The 17486-nt window shown below is 48.8% G+C and overlaps 1 protein-coding gene across 1 annotated transcript in view; it reads left to right on the forward strand.

Annotated features, from left to right (window-relative positions):
• The window catches only part of UNC13A (unc-13 homolog A (C. elegans)), a gene marked incomplete at both ends in the record, with an annotated part of 142203 nt that overhangs the window by 74112 nt on the left and 50605 nt on the right, over nucleotides 1–17486 (forward strand). Inside the window, 3 exons of the mRNA XM_015407752.1 lie at nucleotides 131–246; nucleotides 2383–2546; nucleotides 5508–5658. Of these exons, the coding sequence (XP_015263238.1) occupies nucleotides 131–246; nucleotides 2383–2546; nucleotides 5508–5658 (431 nt within the window). The remainder of the gene's footprint in view (nucleotides 1–130; nucleotides 247–2382; nucleotides 2547–5507; nucleotides 5659–17486) is intronic.

Raw genomic sequence — 17486 nt, forward strand, 5'->3', positions numbered from 1 at the left:
CTGAAAAGCTCCCCTTTTTGATTCAGTGCATCGGGTTTATCATGAAATATTCGTGGCAGAACGAATAAACATCCATCGGGCAAACAGAACAACGGCTTGCTAAAAACGTCTTCTGTTCTGTCTGGTTTAGACAAGCGGACGGACAAGTCAGCCGTGTCTGGCGCCATCCGGTTGCACATCAGCGTGGAGATCAAAGGCGAGGAGAAAGTGGCACCATACCACGTGCAATACACCTGCCTCCATGAGGTGAGTGAGGTGCCAGCGGGCATCCCTTTCCCCAGACACCACTCACAAGCAGTGTTCCCTCTAAGCTGAGTTAGTGTGAGCTAGCTCACAGTTTTTTAGCCTCTGGCTCACACAAAGTTTTGTCCTAGCTCAGGAAGGAGGGCCCCAGAGCAAACTAATTTAGGCAGTAGCCAAAATCGTTCACTCACAACTTTAATGTCAGGAGTTCACAAAGTAGGATCTTTGCTCACAAGACTCCACAGCTCAGAGGGAACATTGCTCACAAGCTCCATTCAGACTCCACAATGTATAAAGTCGGATTTCTTAGTTCTGCTGTTTTGACCCCCAGCCCCTATTCCTTCGCATTTTGTTTCTCCCTTGGAGAAGCCGAACCTGTAAATCTTTCTTTTTTCCTCTGTTTGCTGTTACTTCTCAATGGAATGTTCCCCTGTTCCCCTGAGCCCGCGTAGCGGGGAGGGCGGGGTATAAATTGAATTAAATAAATAAATACATTGAGACGCTGGTTTTGATGTAACCTTGGCATCCATTAAATTCATCAAAGAAAACAAAAGAATCAGGAGGCAACAGCGACGATAACAGGCAAAGCACAGACAATCACAGTCACGACGTGTGAAAACAAAAAGAAAGGCTTATTTGTATGTCCCTTGATAAACTGTGGTTTCTTGACAACCAGGGTTTTTCGCTGTTTTTTTTTTAAGAGGGAACTCTCAAATTAAAATTTCAATCTATACTGAAACTTGTGAATTTTAAAACACTTTTAAAATAATTTTGTCAAAGAGGTTTCAGAACTCCGCTCTGGCGCATTCCCCCAGGGGAAAAAAGCCCTGTTAACAACAATCTTTGCCTAGAACAAATTACGAACTCTGGTTCGCCTGCCTCTTGTCCTCTTGCTGCCTTCCCACAGAGAGGATATCCTGGAGGCTATTTTATCCATCCTAACAGCAACCAAAGAAGAACACACAGGTTGAATCTTTATTTGCATTTTTAAAGCAGTTTCGTGCTGCTGTGACGCCGTCTTTCTCTATGCTTGTTTGAATGTTGTTTGGAGAAGATCCTTTTAAAGCAGTGCAGAGGTGCAATGACAGTGGAGCCGCCCCGAAAGGACGATAAACATATGTAGATGTGCAAAAGTATGCTAGCACTGTTGAGGTGTGAAAACGACACCAAATGTAGACAGCTTTTTTGAAGACGGAGTCAAAAGGTTGGGACACCGGTGGGAAAGACAAAATGCAGATTCAGCCACAGTGTAGGTATACAAGGGAATAGTGATCTGTGTGAAAAAGACACTAACACTGGTTCCATAAAGACCAAACCTTTGATACAAATACAATCATAGAAGCACAATCAAGTCCAATCTTAAAGTAGAGAAATTTCCTCCTGAGATGAAGACGTATGAAGAATGATAGAAGAATCCGGATATTAAGAACTCTGTTTCGAAGAACTTCCTCAGTAACTGAAACAATGTATCTTCAAATAAGTTATATGCACTCTTGTGAGTTACAGCCACACATCTCATAAAAGGGCAGTTATTGACAGCACATCTCAGAAAAAGTGATTATGGAAGGAAGTGTGATGTAAAGCCTTGAAGATATATTGTTTCAGTTACTGAGGAAGTTCTTCGAAACAGAGTTCTTAATATCCGGATTCTTCGTATATCATTCTTCATACATCTTCATCTCAAGAGGAAACGTCTCTACTTTAAGATTGGACTTGATTGTGCTTATATGATTGTATTTGTATCAAAGCTTTGGTCTTTATTGAACCAGTGTTAGCGTCTTTTTCACACAGATCACTATTCCCTTGTGTCTTATCTATCCTGCCATTTCTTTGGCCCTGCATCCGCCAGGGGCCGTGCTACTTGGCTAACTCTGGTGTGTGAATTTAGACATCGCAACAAACCACAACTGGTATGAACGATGACTAGCCAACCAGCCGTAAGTCCTTGCTCAACACCCTGCTTCAGGGCCATTCAACAAAACCCCAGGCTGGCAGATGTTGTAACTAAGTGGGGTTTGGTCAAACTCTGGTCGATAAAAGCACAGATGAGTGTAATGTCTTCATGCCACCGCTGTTTCCTGTTCTCTGCCTGGGGACTCCTCCGTAACCAGGACTCCTCTCCTATCTTTCGTTTTCTAGAACCTCTTTCATTTTGTGACGGACATCCAAAACAACGGTGTGGTCAAAATCCCAGATGCCAAGGGCGATGACGCTTGGAAAGTTTATTTTGACGAGACAGCTCAAGAGATTGTGGATGAGTTTGCCATGAGATATGGGGTCGAGTCCATCTACCAGGCCATGACGTGAGTCCATATGAAGACGGCTTAAAGTCAGAGTCTTCCTAGGCTTTAGTCCAGGTGGTTTCTAAGAGTATATTTTGGACAATGTAGTTGATATAAGGAGGAAATTATATGATGCCTCGCCAGTGACCTTTTGGAGGCAGCTCATAAATTAAGTGCCAACCTAGCAGTTCGAAAGCAAGAAATTGCAAGTAGATCAATAAGTACCACTTCGGTGGGAAGGTAACAGCGTTCCGTGTGGCTTGGTGTTTAGTCATGCCGGCCACATGACCACGGAAACGTCTTCGGACAGCGCTGGCTCTTCGGCTTTGAAACGGAGATGAGCACCGCAACCCTAGAGTTGGATTTGACTGGCTTTCGAGCAAGGGAACCTTTACATAAATTAAGAACAATATACAACCACACAAATCATTAGTACGAACACCAACTCGGAAAGATATTATTGTCCCATCAGGGCATGAAAACAACATAAAGATAACTTTGGCAGTGTAAAATGGAGTCTACAGAAGAGCCCTCAGGCAAGATACCGACCATAAACATACAACGGAAGAAGTCAATGAAAAAAGCCTTGGCAAAGAGACTTCTTTTGACCCGGTATCTCAGAAACAGTACAGTAGGCAGCAGTCGACCCTCAATGGGGAGGTCATGCCAAAGGTGAGGGGCCACCACCGAAAAAGCCCTGATACTGGTTTTTACCATAGGGGTTTGAGGGAGAAATTCCTAGAGCATCTATCAAAAGTGACATCTCTTCCAGGGTTGTACGCAGCCCCACCCCAAAAATCTCCTAGGCCCGGCAACCCTAAAACCTCCCTAGCTCTCCTGTGCCGACATGGACGACCTCCCAAGTGTACACATCCCGTGTACATTGCCTTGAGTTTTGAAGTAGTTTATCACAGAATGTTTGATGCCAGGGTGAGATTAGAAACAGGGGGTGGCTTTCTGAAAAGCTTTCAAATAATTCACAAACTTAAATGTATAAATTATTAGGGATTGTGGCCTATACTACTGTGTATAGTTTGCAGAACATATAAGAACATAAGAGAAGCCATGTTGTATCAGGCCAGTGGCCCATCCAGTCCAACACTCTGGGTCACACAGTGGCCAAAACCCAGGTGCCATCCGGAGGCCCACCAGCAGGGCCACAACTCCGGAAGCCCTCCCACTGTGGGCCCCCCCAAGCACCAAGAATACAGAACATCACTGCCCCAGACAGAGTGTGCCATCTATTTTAATTTATTTATATTTATAATTCGATTTATATCCCGCCCTCCCCTAAGGCTCAGGGTGGCTAACAATTGGGGCAAAAGCCATAATTAAAACAATGAAAACAAGATAAAAAACATAACGATAGAACAACAAAGTGCTGGTGCTCTGATGTTCCCAGTTCCAAGATGGGTTCCGGTAGGGTGGATCCGGACCAACGAGATAAGTTCCAAAGCGGCAGATAGCCAGTCTTCTTCCCAGGGCTCTCTTGCACCCTGATGGTATCTCTGCCAATTTTCGGTGACGGTGCATCGATGGAATAGTAGCGGCGGCGGCTCCTACTCAAAAGCCTGGCGGAAGAGCTCCATCTTGCAGGCCCTGCGGGACTGCGCAAGATCCCGCAGGGCCTGGATCTCCTCCGGGAGCTCATTCCACCAGGTAGGAGCCGCCACCGAAAAGGCCCTGGCCCTAGTCTCGGCGAATTTGACGTCCCTGAGGCCTGGGGTAGTCAAAAGATGTTGGCCCCTCGACCGTAGTGCCCTTGGGGGAACATATGGGGAAAGGCGGTCCCTTAGGTATGCCGGACCCTGACCATAAAGGGCTTTAAAGGTAAGAACCAGCACTTTGAAGCGCATCCGGTACGCTATTGGCAGCCAGTGCAGCGCCTTCAGCACAGGCCGGATGTGGTCCCGCCTAGGGAGACCCGTCAACAGCCTGGCTGCTGCATTCTGCACTAGCTGCCTATGCCTTGTGACTAAGAGCCACTGATGGACCTCTTGCTCCTTATGTTTATCCTATCCCCTGTTAAAACTGTTTATGCTTGTAGCTGCCACCACTTCCTGCAGTAGTAAATTCCACGTGTCTTGTTAACACCTATGCTTATGCTTTGCTTTTGTTTTTTAGATTTCTGTTTGGTTCTGCAACCCAAATCCTATTTCATTGTTTGCTGGAATGTCCCATTCTGTGGATTGTGTTGACTCTCTTTGTGTAATCTGCCTTGAGTCCCAGTGAGAAAGGAGGACAATATGTAACATAAAATGAATACAATAAATAAAACCAGAGCGCTCCACTAGATGGACCATGTCTGAAACACTACGGGGATCCTTTTGTTTTTAATAAGTGGCTATAGCCAGTTTGGTGCAGTGGTTAGGAGCGCGGACTCTAATCTGGGAGAACCGGGTTTGATTCCCCACTCTTCCGCATGCAGCTGCTGGTGTGACCCACTACCTGAAGGAGTCTCCTAGAGCTGTTCTCTCAATAGCAGTTCTCGAAAGAGGAGGAGGAGGTGGAGATTGGATTTATACCCTGCCCTTCACTACCCAAAGGTGTCTCAGAGTGGCTGACAAACTCCTTTTCCTTCCCCTCCCCACAACAGGCACCCTGTGAGGTAGGTGGGGCTGAGAGAGCTCTGACAGAAACTGCTCTTTTGCAAGAACAGCTCTTATCGGAACTATGGCTTGCCCAAGGTCATCCAGCCAGGTGCAAGTGGAGGAGTGGAGAATCGAACCCAGTTCTCCCAGATTCGAGTCCACACACTTAACCACGACACCAGACTGGCTCTCTCAGCCCCACCTACCTCACAGGGTGTCTGTTGTGGGGAGGGGAAGGGAAAGGAGATCGTAAGCCGCACTGAGACTCCTTTGGGTAGTGAAGGGCGGGGTATCAATCCAATCCCTTCTCTTCTTCGTCTTCTTCTGTAGCCACTGACAAGTGAGGCCCATCCCCATAATCCACTGACTTCTCTTTGTCCTCTTTCCGCAGGCACTTTGCCTGTCTCTCCTCCAAATACATGTGCCCTGGGGTGCCAGCAGTTATGAGCACCCTTTTGGCCAACATCAATGCTTACTATGCTCACACCACTGCCTCCACCAACGTCTCTGCCTCTGACCGTTTTGCTGCTTCCAATTTCGGGGTAAGTCCGATGGTGCGTAGAACACTCCTTTCCTACTTCTTTCTCTCTATGCTTTTTTTGGGGAGGGAGGGAGCGGGTGCATGGTGGTAGAAGGGGCCTCGTGAAAACATCACCATGGGGCACAGTGATTCTCCCTCTCCCTGCTGTTTTGTGTGCACAAGCCAAGCAAACTTCTCTCCCCCCCCTTGGAAAAAAAATGAATGCCATTTGGCCAAAAGGTTTAGAGCAAAAATTGGCTCATCTGTAAGGGATGGGATTTGCTTAAGGGGCCCCCTGTTGAAACACCGCAGATGGTTCTCTGATGATCGTGAAAAGAATTAAAGTAAAGCTTGTAGCTTAAAGACTACGGAACCCATGATGCAGCATGGGTGGAAGCCAGTGCCGGATTTACGCATAAGCTAAATAAGCTACAGTTTAGGGCCTCGCAATCTGCTGGGGCCTCAAATAAAAACACAATATAAGAATGATTTCAAATATTAAAAAGACCAGCTGATGTAATTTAAAACAGTAGGGGGCCTCGGGGTTTTGTATAGCTTAGCAAGTCTAAATCCGGCCCTGGTGGAAGCAAATCCATCAAGGGTTTGGGTGTGGCCCTGGATGCCTTCTTAACTACGGAGGCCCAGGTCACAAATATTGCCAGGCTAGCGTTTTTTCATCTGCGCCAAGCAAGGCAATCAGCCCCTTTCTTGTCCCACCCTGACCTAGCCACAGTAATCCATGCAACGGTCACCTCCAGGCTAGATTACTGTAACTCCCTCTACACTGGCCTGCCCTTGAGACTGACCCGGAAACTCCACCCGATCCAGAATGCGGCAGCACGAGTCCTGACGGGAACGCCACAAATGGCACATATACAACCTGCACTGCACCAGTTACACTGGTTTCCAGTGGAGTAGCAAGTCAGGCTCGAGGTTTCGGTATTGACCTTCAATATCTTCGGGACTGCCTTCTCTGGTATGTCCCCAGGAGAGCGTTATGCTCTGCCAAGGACAACTTATTAATGATCCCTGGCCCCAAGAGAAATCCAGCTGTCCTCGACCAGGGCCAGCGCTTTCTCAGTCCTGGCTCTGACCTGCTGGAACTCTCTGCCAAATACCATCAGGGCCCTGCGGGATTTAATGCAATTCCACGGGGCCTGTAAGGCAGTGATGTTCCACCAGGCTTTGGGTTGAGGACAGTGACGGTTTTCCATCACGGCTGGCGCCCTCCCCCCTTTCTGCCATCTCCCCTGTTTCGGCCTCCTCTTGACCCTGCCCACGGGGCGGTAACACAGCCCGGAATGGCCTTAGACACAGATCCGTAACACCATCCGAGATTATTGTAAGAACGTAAGAAATGTTATTGATTCGTTTTAACTTCTCTTGTTTGACATTTTTAACTTTTGTTGTACATCACCCAGAGCCCCGTCCATACAGGGATTGGGCAATTCATGAATTTAAAATACAAACAAACAAATAATGTCTAGGGTTACCATGTTTTGAAAAGCAAAAAAAAGAGGACATGTTTCCCGACGGACTACTTCAAACAACCAATCACACTATGACAAATCTTATTTTAAATACCCCTATGGTTGCCAGGTCCCCCAGGGGGCAGTGAAACCCCCCTTGGATGGGTCCGTTCCCCACCGGCCTGGATCGGGCCGCTGGGGGGAACCCCACCCCCAAAATGCCAGGAGCACGGAGTTGTGCCCGGCATGATGACGTCACCCGGAGGTGACGTCATCACGTCGGGCACGTTGCAGGGGGACGCTCTATAATTCGAGGGAAAACTTTATGGTTTTCCCTCGAATGATAATGGCACCGGCCCCAACGTGCCCGATGCGATGACATCACTTCCGGGTGATGTCATCACGGCACGCCCACTTCACTCGCGCACCAAAGAACTCCCGGGGAAGGCCGGGACTCCCCCCGCTGCAGCCAAGGTAGGACTTGGCCACCCTAAATACCCCTCCTATTTAAGCTGTGATCGTTGCTACTAACTAGGAATATTCCTAACCTTCCTACCCAGAAAAGAGGACATTTGCACCGGGTTTTTTTTAAAGATCCCAAAGGAGGATGGAGACCAAAAAAAGAGGACATGTTCTCTAAAACAGTGGACGTCTGGTAACCCGAATTACATCTTCACTTAATAATACGATGGCAGACTGATTACAGAGCGTGTGACTTGGACATTTCCATGGTGATCTTTTCTACAGCCCGTGTAGCAGTTGTTGAGACCCGAAACCTGGCCGAAGCCTCCTGGTTTAGTCGTTCTGAGTCCCCCTCCCCAAATAGCTGTGAATGTGTTTCATCTTGAAGATGTGTGCATTGTCAAAAAGTGCTCCTAAGTGGAGTCGGACACCGACTTGTAGACTTAGGAGGGGCTGTAAAGTTGCATGTCCCTAAGCCTGGGCAAGAACATGGAAAACCTGTAGAATATTTGTTGCTGGACTGCGAACCTCCACCTTAGTTTGACACAAAAAGCCTTCTGGTCCTTGTGGCTGTAGCAGCATTATCTGCATGCCGCTGTTCTTCCTCGAAACAAGTTTGTCCAGATTGGCTCACAAGAAATGAAAACTGCTAACATCACATTTTTTAAAAAATGCACCCTTTAGACAAACAGTTCAAAGCAAATAGCAGGCTTGAGAACCCGTGTGCAAACGCCTGGTGAAATCCGTAAAGCCGAAACAAAGCTGAACAGAACTTCCAAGGCCTAAGAACTGGATTGCCAGGGTCCTAGATAACTCCCAGTCTTTCCCCAGAGCCAGGGCTCTTTTTGTAGAAAAAACCCAGCAGGAGCTCATTAGCATATTAGGCCACACCCATGGCAGCACAGCTCATTAGCACATTAGGCCGCACCCCCATGTTACCAGAAGTGTGGTCATCCAGCCACACCCACCTTTTGCTCCTTATTCTGTTTACCTTGTTTGTTGTCAAAACCCAGGGCCTTTTTGTAGCAGGAGCTCCTTTGCATGTTAGGCCACACACCCCTAATGTAGCCAATCCTAATGAGTTTCTGCTGTTGGGTGTGGCCTATTATGCTAATGAGTTCCTGCTGGGCGTGGCCAACTCAGGAGCCAGACGGAACTCCGTTCCTGTGCGTTCCTGCCCAAAAATAGCCCTGCCCAGAGCTATCAGCACTGAAACAGTGTAAACAAACCTACTGGGAACGTAACAAAGTTTGAGTCCAGTGACACCTTTAAGACCAACGACATTTAATTCTGCAGTGGCTCAAGTGGTTAAGATGCTGAACTGCAGACCGGAAGGTCGGTAGTTCAGCAGTTCGAGACCTGAGTGCCGCGCGACGGAGTGAGCTCCCATCTCTGGTGCCAGCTCCTGCCAACCTAGCAGTTTGAAAGCAAGAAACTGCAAGTAGATAAGTAGGTACCACTTCGGTGGGAAGGTAACAGCATTCCGTGCGCCTCAGTGTCTAGTCATGCCGGCCACATGACCACGGAAACGTCTTCGGACAGCGCTGGCTCTTCGGCTTGGAAACGGAGTCGGATTCGACTGGCTTTCGAGCAAGGGAACCTTTACCTTTACCTTACTATGTGCAGCCGGAGACAGCCAGGCGACTCAGCCAGCTGAAGTGACGATCTGTTTTCCCCCTGCCACCCAACTGTCAGTGATGAGAATGCAGAAGGAGGGGAGGTAGCAGCTAGGCATTCCTCCATCATGCCTAGATGCTTCTCAAGGAGAGAGTCCTTTTTTTCTGGCTTCCAACCGCAGGCCCATAGCTACGGTGGGGCCTCCCAGGGCCTGCCCCCCCGACTTCTTCCCAAGGCCCCCCGACATTTGGGGAGAAGCCAGGGGAAGCCGTGCAGCCCCTGCTTCTCCCCCAAAGCATTTAAACTTTACATGCTTTGAGGGAGAACGGGGGTGGGGGAGGCCCAGCACACGCCTGCACTCGAAGCCACGAATTTGCAGCTTAGAATGCAGGCGCCCACAGCCTCCCCCTGCTTCTCCCTCAAAGCATTTAAAGGCACCCTTTAAATGCTTTGGGGGAGAAGTGGGGGCTGCACGCAGGGGGTCACGTGCACATTTCAGTGCCCCCCCCCCACTCTTTAAAGGGCCCTTTTTAAAAGATCCTGGCTACGGGCCTGTCCAGCTGCCACCGGGTTGGGAACACAGAAGGAAGGGGGGGGCGCCCAGGCATCCCCTCCACCCTGCTTGGATGCTGCTGCGGCTGAGAGCCCCATTAGAGAGAAGGAGGCAAGAGCTAAGGTATCCCTCCATCCTACCTGGATCCTTATGCAGCTGAGAGCATATCACAGCGAGGGAGGAAGCAGCCAGGCATCCTTCCATCATGCCTGTATCTAGCCAGAAAAGGGAGGAAGGCAGCAACCAGGCATCCCTCGGCATCATATGTGGATGCTACTTCAGCAGAAAGCCCCATCAGAGGGAAGGAGGCAACAACCAGGTATCCAGCCATCCTACCCGGATCCAGGCGTAGCTGAAAACCCCCAAAAGAAGGAGGAAGGCAGCAGCCAGGTGTTCCCACAGCATGCCTGGATGCTGCCGCAGCTGAGAGCCCTTCAGAGAAGGGGAGGTAACAATAAGGTGTCCCTCCATCATACCTGGGCCCCTCTCCAGCTGAGAGCCCCCCTCCATCCTACTTCTAACTCTCATCAGTGGGGCCATCAGCAGCAGCAGAAGAAGAAGAGATTGGATTCATACCCTGCCCTTCACTCCCCGAAGGAGTCTCAAAACAGCTTACACTCTCCTTTCCCTTCCCCTCCCCACAACCCTGTGCGGTAGGCGGGACTGAGAGAGCTCTTTCGAGGACGGCTCCTGAGAGAACAGCTCTGAGAGAACTTGTGACTGACCCAAGGTCACACGAGCAGCTGCAAGTGGAGGAGCGGGGAATCAAGCCCGGTTCTCCCAGATTGGAGTCCGCGCTCCTAACCACTGCACCAAACCGGCTCCTAACCACTGCACTCCACCGCGCTCCTAACCACTACCCCAGACTGGAGGCATAACCAGGCAGTCCCCCATCCAGCTCAGCAGAGTCTCCTTCCCAACAAAAAAAATATTGACCTTGAATGTCATTTGTAGTTCTTTCATTTAAAAAATGTTTCTGCGTGCTGATGTGGGAGCCATCTTTGGCTGGGTGGGGGGAGTTTGTAAAAGATATCAATAAATGTCTATGCACAAGTGACAATTAAGCCAGGAAATCTTCCTAAAGGTGATGGGTCTTCTATGTGAACAAGAGATGGCAGAGTTTTTGAAAGGACCCCCTTATCTTGACGTCTTCGCTTCTCTCAGTGCAATGGGGTCGCCTAGCAGGGTGGAGCCGATCAGGGGTCATTTAGTAGAAAAAGTGGTGCAGGAGCTCATTAGCATAACTTATTAGCATAACCTATTTGCATATGCCACACACCCTGACATCACCGGAAGTGTGTCAGAAGGCAACACCCTCCGCTCAGGCTCCACTGGAGTCTGTTTTGGATTGCTAGCTATTGGGGCGGGGGGGAACGTGCAGATCTGTCCTTGCAGAGGAGGGAGAGCTTGTACCTGAATAAAACTTGGTCTTAAAGGTGCCACTGGACTGTTTTGGCCTGGGGGGGGGGGCTCTGCAGCTTACCTGGCTGCTTCTTGCTCTGACTGAGGGCTGCTGGGAGCAGGGGGTGGGGCTTGTTGCATGTGCCCGCCCCCTGGGCACTTTACTGCCGGAGCTCCGCTCCTGTGCGCTCCTGCAGGAAATGACCCCTGCAGCCGATCCAGCCCTGGCCTCGGGCACCAGAGTGTAGACTTCTGCTTCCATATCTTTGACCCTTGCCTTTGGCTAGGAACTGAACAAAAGGGAGGCCCTGCCCCCAGGGGGCCCTTGTGAGTCAGGTTGCTGGGACGTTTTGAAGTCACTGTTGGGGAGAGTGGAGTTTGGGAGGATGTCACTTCTGGCTGACACTTACCTGATCTCTATGGCAAGAAGAAGAAGAGGAGGAGGAGGAGGAGATTGGATTCATACCCCGCCCTTCACTCCGAGTCTCTGAGCAGCTTACAAACTCCTTTCCCTTCCCCTCCCCACAACAGACACCCTGTGAGGGAGGTGGGGCTGAGAGAGCTCATTCGAGGACTGCTCCTGAGAGAACAGCTCCGAAAGAACTTGTGACTGACCCAAGGTCACACCAGCAGCTGCACGTGGAGGAGCGGGGAATCAAACCCGGTTCTCCCAGATTAGAGTCCGCACACTTAACCGCTACACCAAACTGGCTCTCAGTGAAGACCATAGAGACACTGGGAAATTTGTATGGCATAATTATAGAGGCCATTTTCTGGCCGCTGTTTCTCCCGATCTTCAATTTTTCAAGGTGGGGGGATTGGGGCTGGGGTGTTTGCCTACCGTGGTTGGGCAAATGGCAAGCACACTTGTGATGATAACTCAGCGACTTGAGTTTGAAGTATCCTCAAGCTTATCAGAGATTCATTAACGGAAAGATCGGGGATGGTAGGGGTCCCAGGTTCCCACACCGTTTCGACAAAGCTAGTCCTGCAGGCAGTGGCCAGAGGCAGCAGCATGGCATCAGTTCTGGGCGAAATCCAGAAGTTATGTCAGTCCTCTCTAGGAATCCCCAGAAACTCTATGGTTTACTGTAGAATTTCCAGTGATTCCCAGAGAGGCACGGCATCACTTCTGGAGTTTTGGCCACTGTGTGACAGAGTGTTGGACTAGACGGGCCATTGGCCTCATCCAACGTTGGCTTCTTTTATGTTCTTATTTGCCAGTGCCTGATGCCCTCCCCCCCATGGAGTATGCACCCCATGGACACCAGTGTTCCCTCTAAGCTGAGTTAGAGTGAGCTAACTCACAGGTTTTTAGCCCTCAGCTCACACATTTTTGACTTAGCTCAGGAAGGAGGGCTCCAGAGCAAACTAACTGATGTAGCAGCCAAGTCGCTCGCTCCCAACTTGAATGCCAGGAGCTCACAAAGTAGGATTTTTGCTCACAAGACTCCACAGCTTAGAGGGAGCATTGCTGGCAACCTCAAGTGGTGATCAATCAGCCCCTTTCCATTACATCCATATCTGGTTATCCCTTGCAACATCGGGAGAGTGCCAGGCATGCTTCCGGGCATGCCTGGGGTCGAGTGGCACAGGTGTTCTGTGACTGGGACTCCTAACATGTTTTGTAAATAGCTGCCAGGGGGGCGCTATGGAGGAGGCCAAGGGCTCTGGGGAAAGGGGAGTTAATCCTTCCTCCCTGCACTGTTTCCCCGAACCAAAATTGGAGACCCTCCAAATCAGGCACCGGCATCACTTCCATTAAAACCATTAGAGCAACACTAAAAGAACATGCATCAATATGTACAGTCCCCAATATTGGTGTCACTGAAATCCAAGGCTGTATAATCTGGGCTGCATAAGATGGTATCTACATATGGTGGAGCTGCGGTGGCTCAAGTAGTTAAGACGCTGAACTGCAGGCTGTGGAAGGTCAGTCGTTCAGCAGTTCGAGACCCGGGTGCCGCATGATGGAGTGAGCTCCCGTCTCTAGTTCCAGCTCCTGCCAACCTAGCAGTTCGAAAGCACGAAATTGCAAGTAGATCAATAGGTACCCCTTCAGTGGGAAGGTAACAGCGTTCCGTGCGCCTTGGTGTTTAGTCATGCTGGCCACATGACCACGGAAATGTCTCCGGACAGCGCTGGCTCTTCGGCTTTGAAACGGAGATGAGCACTGCAACCCTAGAGTCGGATTCGACTGGCTTTCAAGCAAGGGAACCTTTACCTTTTAACATATGCTTTGCCCGCAGGTGCATAGCATCATGAGTTGGTAGTCTCAAGTCTGTATGCATATACGGCCTTGGAATGATTAAAATCCATGATGCAGAGCGACTGGGAGGAAAGTCTTCATGTGCAGCAATGTCATAGCAGAACCCCAGATTCTGTTACGGGGGATTCATTGGCAACCCTCGCCATTTGCACCGGGAGAAACAAGACGACGTGTTGGCCTCTTTCAACTACTCTGCCTCTATGTGTTAACAGGGTTCCGAGGAGTTTTAGGAACTGGGTTTTCTCGTCCGCGTTCGTTTTTCAAAAGTCAACCAGTGAAGGCATGTTCACACACAGTTCTTTGGTTTGTGGTTAGAGCTCGCCGCATCCGCCCGTTCCAATGTCTAGTGCGCTTTGCTGTCCTGTATTGTATGCGATGGCCACAAACAGCCTCATTTGAGGCCAAGAAGGGCAATTGATTTCCCAGCAGCTTCATTCCAAAGCAACCCGGTTGGGAAGGAGAGCACGATCCCCTTCGCCACAGCCACCATGTGTGTAAACAAGGCCTCAACTGCGCTTCTGTATTCAGTTGATTTTGTTCGCCGGTCAGGGATATGTTTAGACCTCGACAGACTGTCTTCTTCGTCTTCTTCTTCTTCTTTCTCTCTGTTGATCTTTCCGAGTTGCGACCTGCAAATCGCGTTGATTAGAGAAAACGGAAAAAAATGTTAGGCTTTTCTTGTTTCAAAACATTGTTTCTTTCTTCTTTTTCTCTCAGAGAACCTAAAATTTGGGTGTTTTCCCTCCCCCCAAAAAACCAGACTGTGTCGCTTTAACCCTCTGTGTGCCATGGCCGGTGCTAAGGCGTGCTACGGAGGCTGTGTTGTGGCGGATGTGCAACTGTGCGCTGCGCACGTCTTTTGCAAGAACTGCTTCTCTGTTGTCTTTTCGTGCACTAGCGATAAAGGAGGAGGCAGGCCGGGGAGAGGGTGGGAAGAGATTTAGCCAGGGCTGGGGAAGAGGGGGCCGGACGGAGGTGGAAAGTGAAGCACCAGCCGAGGAGGAGGAGTAGGCCGGAACCCAGGAGCCCTAGCACGACGATGGAACCAGAGTTTGGAGGGAATTCTAGCGGCAAAATGTACAGAGAGCTAAAGAGGATTAAGAAAGGGATGCAGGCAGACTGGTGTTTTAGTACATACGACATATAATAATTTAATATAATTTAAGATAACATATAACCATCTAATAGGAGCTGCGGTGGCTCAAGTGGTTAAGACGCTGAATTGCAGGCTGTGGAAGGTCAGTAGTTCAGCAGTTCGAGACCCGGGTGTGCTGCATGACAGAGTGATCTCCCGTCTCTAGTTCCAGCTCTTGCCAACCTAGCAGTTCGAAAGCAAGAAATTGCAAGTAGATAAATAGGTACCACTTCGGTGGGAAGGGAACAGCGTTCCGTGCGCCTTGGTGTTTAGTCAAGTCATGCCGGCCACATGACCACGGAAACGTCTTTGGACAGCGCTGGCTCTTCGGCTTGGATCCGGAGATGAGCACCGCCGCAACCCTAGAGTCGGACTCGACTGGCTTTCGAGCAAGGGAACCTTTACCTTTTATAACCATCTAATATAATAATTTAAAACAACAATTTAATAATGTGATAATAATTTAACATATAATAACATAATTTAATGATAGACATAGAATCTCCCAGATGACAGGGAGCAGTTCCCCTTGAGAACATGGCTGTTATGGAGGGTGGATTCTCTGGCATTATACCCTGCTGAGGTCCCTCCTCTCCCTGGACTCCAACCCCAAATCTCCAGGCCTCTCCCAACCTAGAGTTGGAAACCCTAAATTAACAACGATGTTTAAAAAAAAATAATAACATTGCCTCTGTTCAAGGCGGTTTTCAGGGAAAGGACTTGTTCCTCAAGGACCGTACAAATTAAAATAGGGCCCTGTTCACATGGAGCATTTGCCCCGCGGGAGGCACGATAGTCAGGCGGATTTTCTGGGCGCGATCACACCGGAACATATTTAGTTATTTATTTATTTGTTTATTAATCAGATTTATACCCCGCCCTCCCCCGTAGGGCTCAGGGCGGCTAACAAGCAAAAATATTTGCAACAATAAAACATAGTTCTCAAAGTTAAAAGCAGTAAACGTTAAAAAAACCAATCCTAATACAAGTTAATTTAAAGTGCTCGTTGATCTTCACATCCGAAAACTCCAAAAGATGACGGTCCAGTCCAGAGGTTCCCCTAAATCATTCGATGGTTTATTCAATCAGATACGTAAGGTGTTTAGATGTTCAAAAAGTTCCAGTATTTCCGATGTTTCCTTCCTTCCCAAGGCCTCTTCCACCCCCCATGATGGAAGGGGGGGCGGGACGCGGCGGCCCCTACTTGAAGGCCTGGTGGAAGAGCTCCGTCTTGCAGGCCCTGCGGAACTGCATCAGGTCCCGCATGTCCCGGATCTCCTCCGGGAGCTCATTCCACCAGGTAGGGGCCGCCACCGAGAAGGCCCTGGTCCTGGTAGCGACCAATTTTGCATGTGGTAATGAAGCCCCAACTCTGGAAACAAGGGGTCATGCTACGTCCAGAAACAGACAATATATTTCCAGAGAAACTGGTATGGTGGAGCCACAGTTGCCCATGGTGGGCACATTGATTTTTTGTCTTTCCCTGCTATCATAGAGGTCAGCAAGAAGCAGCTCTTTGGCCAAATCCCACTCTCTAAGGGGCGCTGTCTCACCCCCTCCAGTTGCCAAATGCAGAGGAAAAAGAGGACTGGGGAGAATGAGCGGCATCCACAGCAGAGAGATTTGACATGGGGCAATTTTCTGAGGATTTCAACTGCCCTTCCCGTGTGACTGGGCCCTAGGAATGGCAAAGATGAGAGAATTGGAGGGGGAGGGTTTAGGATAAGGGTGGTCAAAAGCAAATTCAAACCCTTAGGAAGTCAACCAGGGCTGGGATTTGGCTATTGCACAGGCAAAGAACCTGGCCCGGCCCAGAATTAATTGAAGCCAGACCAGATTCAGCCAGTGGCTTCCTGAGTGGAACGACTCTGGAAGAGTCGGCATGCCTTCCCCGTGCACTTTTTCAGAAGTCGGTTGTCTCTCTGCAGCGATTTGCCTCTAGGGGGCAGCGGTAGGCAGTCCACAATCCTCGTCTCGGCAGCAGAGATTGTACCTTGGAGACCATTTTAAATTCATTTAAAAAGTGCATATCGCCAAATGTATGTGATAACATGTTTTGAGTGCATGAAGAAGCCATTAAGCGCAGAAGGGACTATTCATAATCAAGCATCGTGAATGGGAGATCAATAGAACCCTTCCACCCAGATGGCAAATGTCCCTGATCGAAATTCTCTTTACTTGCACTGAAATTTTTCCAGCGTTTCACTAGAAGGAGGGGGCAACAACAGGGCAAGTCTTTGGCCTCCCTGGTTTGCTTGTAGTCCTTCCACACTAGGACAGGATTTTGTGGTGTGGCTTCACATTAAACGCAGCAGCAAGGGGGCTCCCACATGGCCAATTTCCCCGCAGTTTCCCTGCCCCAGTCCCCAAGAAGTGCCCCCTTCTGGGACCACAAGAGTTTCTGCAATTTAAAAAAATGGCACAAGAATATCATTATATCAATATACTGTTCTAACAATAGGTATAGCAAGTTCCCTGAATTCCCAGTTTTCCATTTATTTATTTTTTTTGTAACTCTTTATTTATTGGAAAAAATTTTCCTTTTCATAATACACAAATGAATGAATGAATTTATTATTACAGCGCATAGCCAGCAATCATAATACACATATTTGAAATAATTCAAACCAAAACATAAAACAAAAACACAAGCATAATAGAGTACTTAACAGTTACAGTTTGTTTTCCCCATCTATTAATCAACATTAACTTTAATAAAAGGCAAAATCCATATATTTGGCTGGCAATTTACTTACTGTACTATTTTCTGTTTCAGTATAATGGAAGAATACAAACCATTTTTCAACAAAGTTTGATTCCTTTGGTGGGTTGTCTGCTTGTAACAATTGGCTAGCAATTCTATCCTGAACTATTAGATCCCAGACTTTTTGGAACCATTGCTTCACTGTAGGGACTTTTGTAGATTTCCAAAGCTTTCCATTTT

This window comes from Gekko japonicus, unplaced genomic scaffold (genome assembly GCF_001447785.1).
Source record: "Gekko japonicus isolate JY-2015 unplaced genomic scaffold, Gekko_japonicus_V1.1 scaffold3549, whole genome shotgun sequence".
Taxonomy (NCBI): Eukaryota; Metazoa; Chordata; class Lepidosauria; order Squamata; family Gekkonidae; genus Gekko; species Gekko japonicus.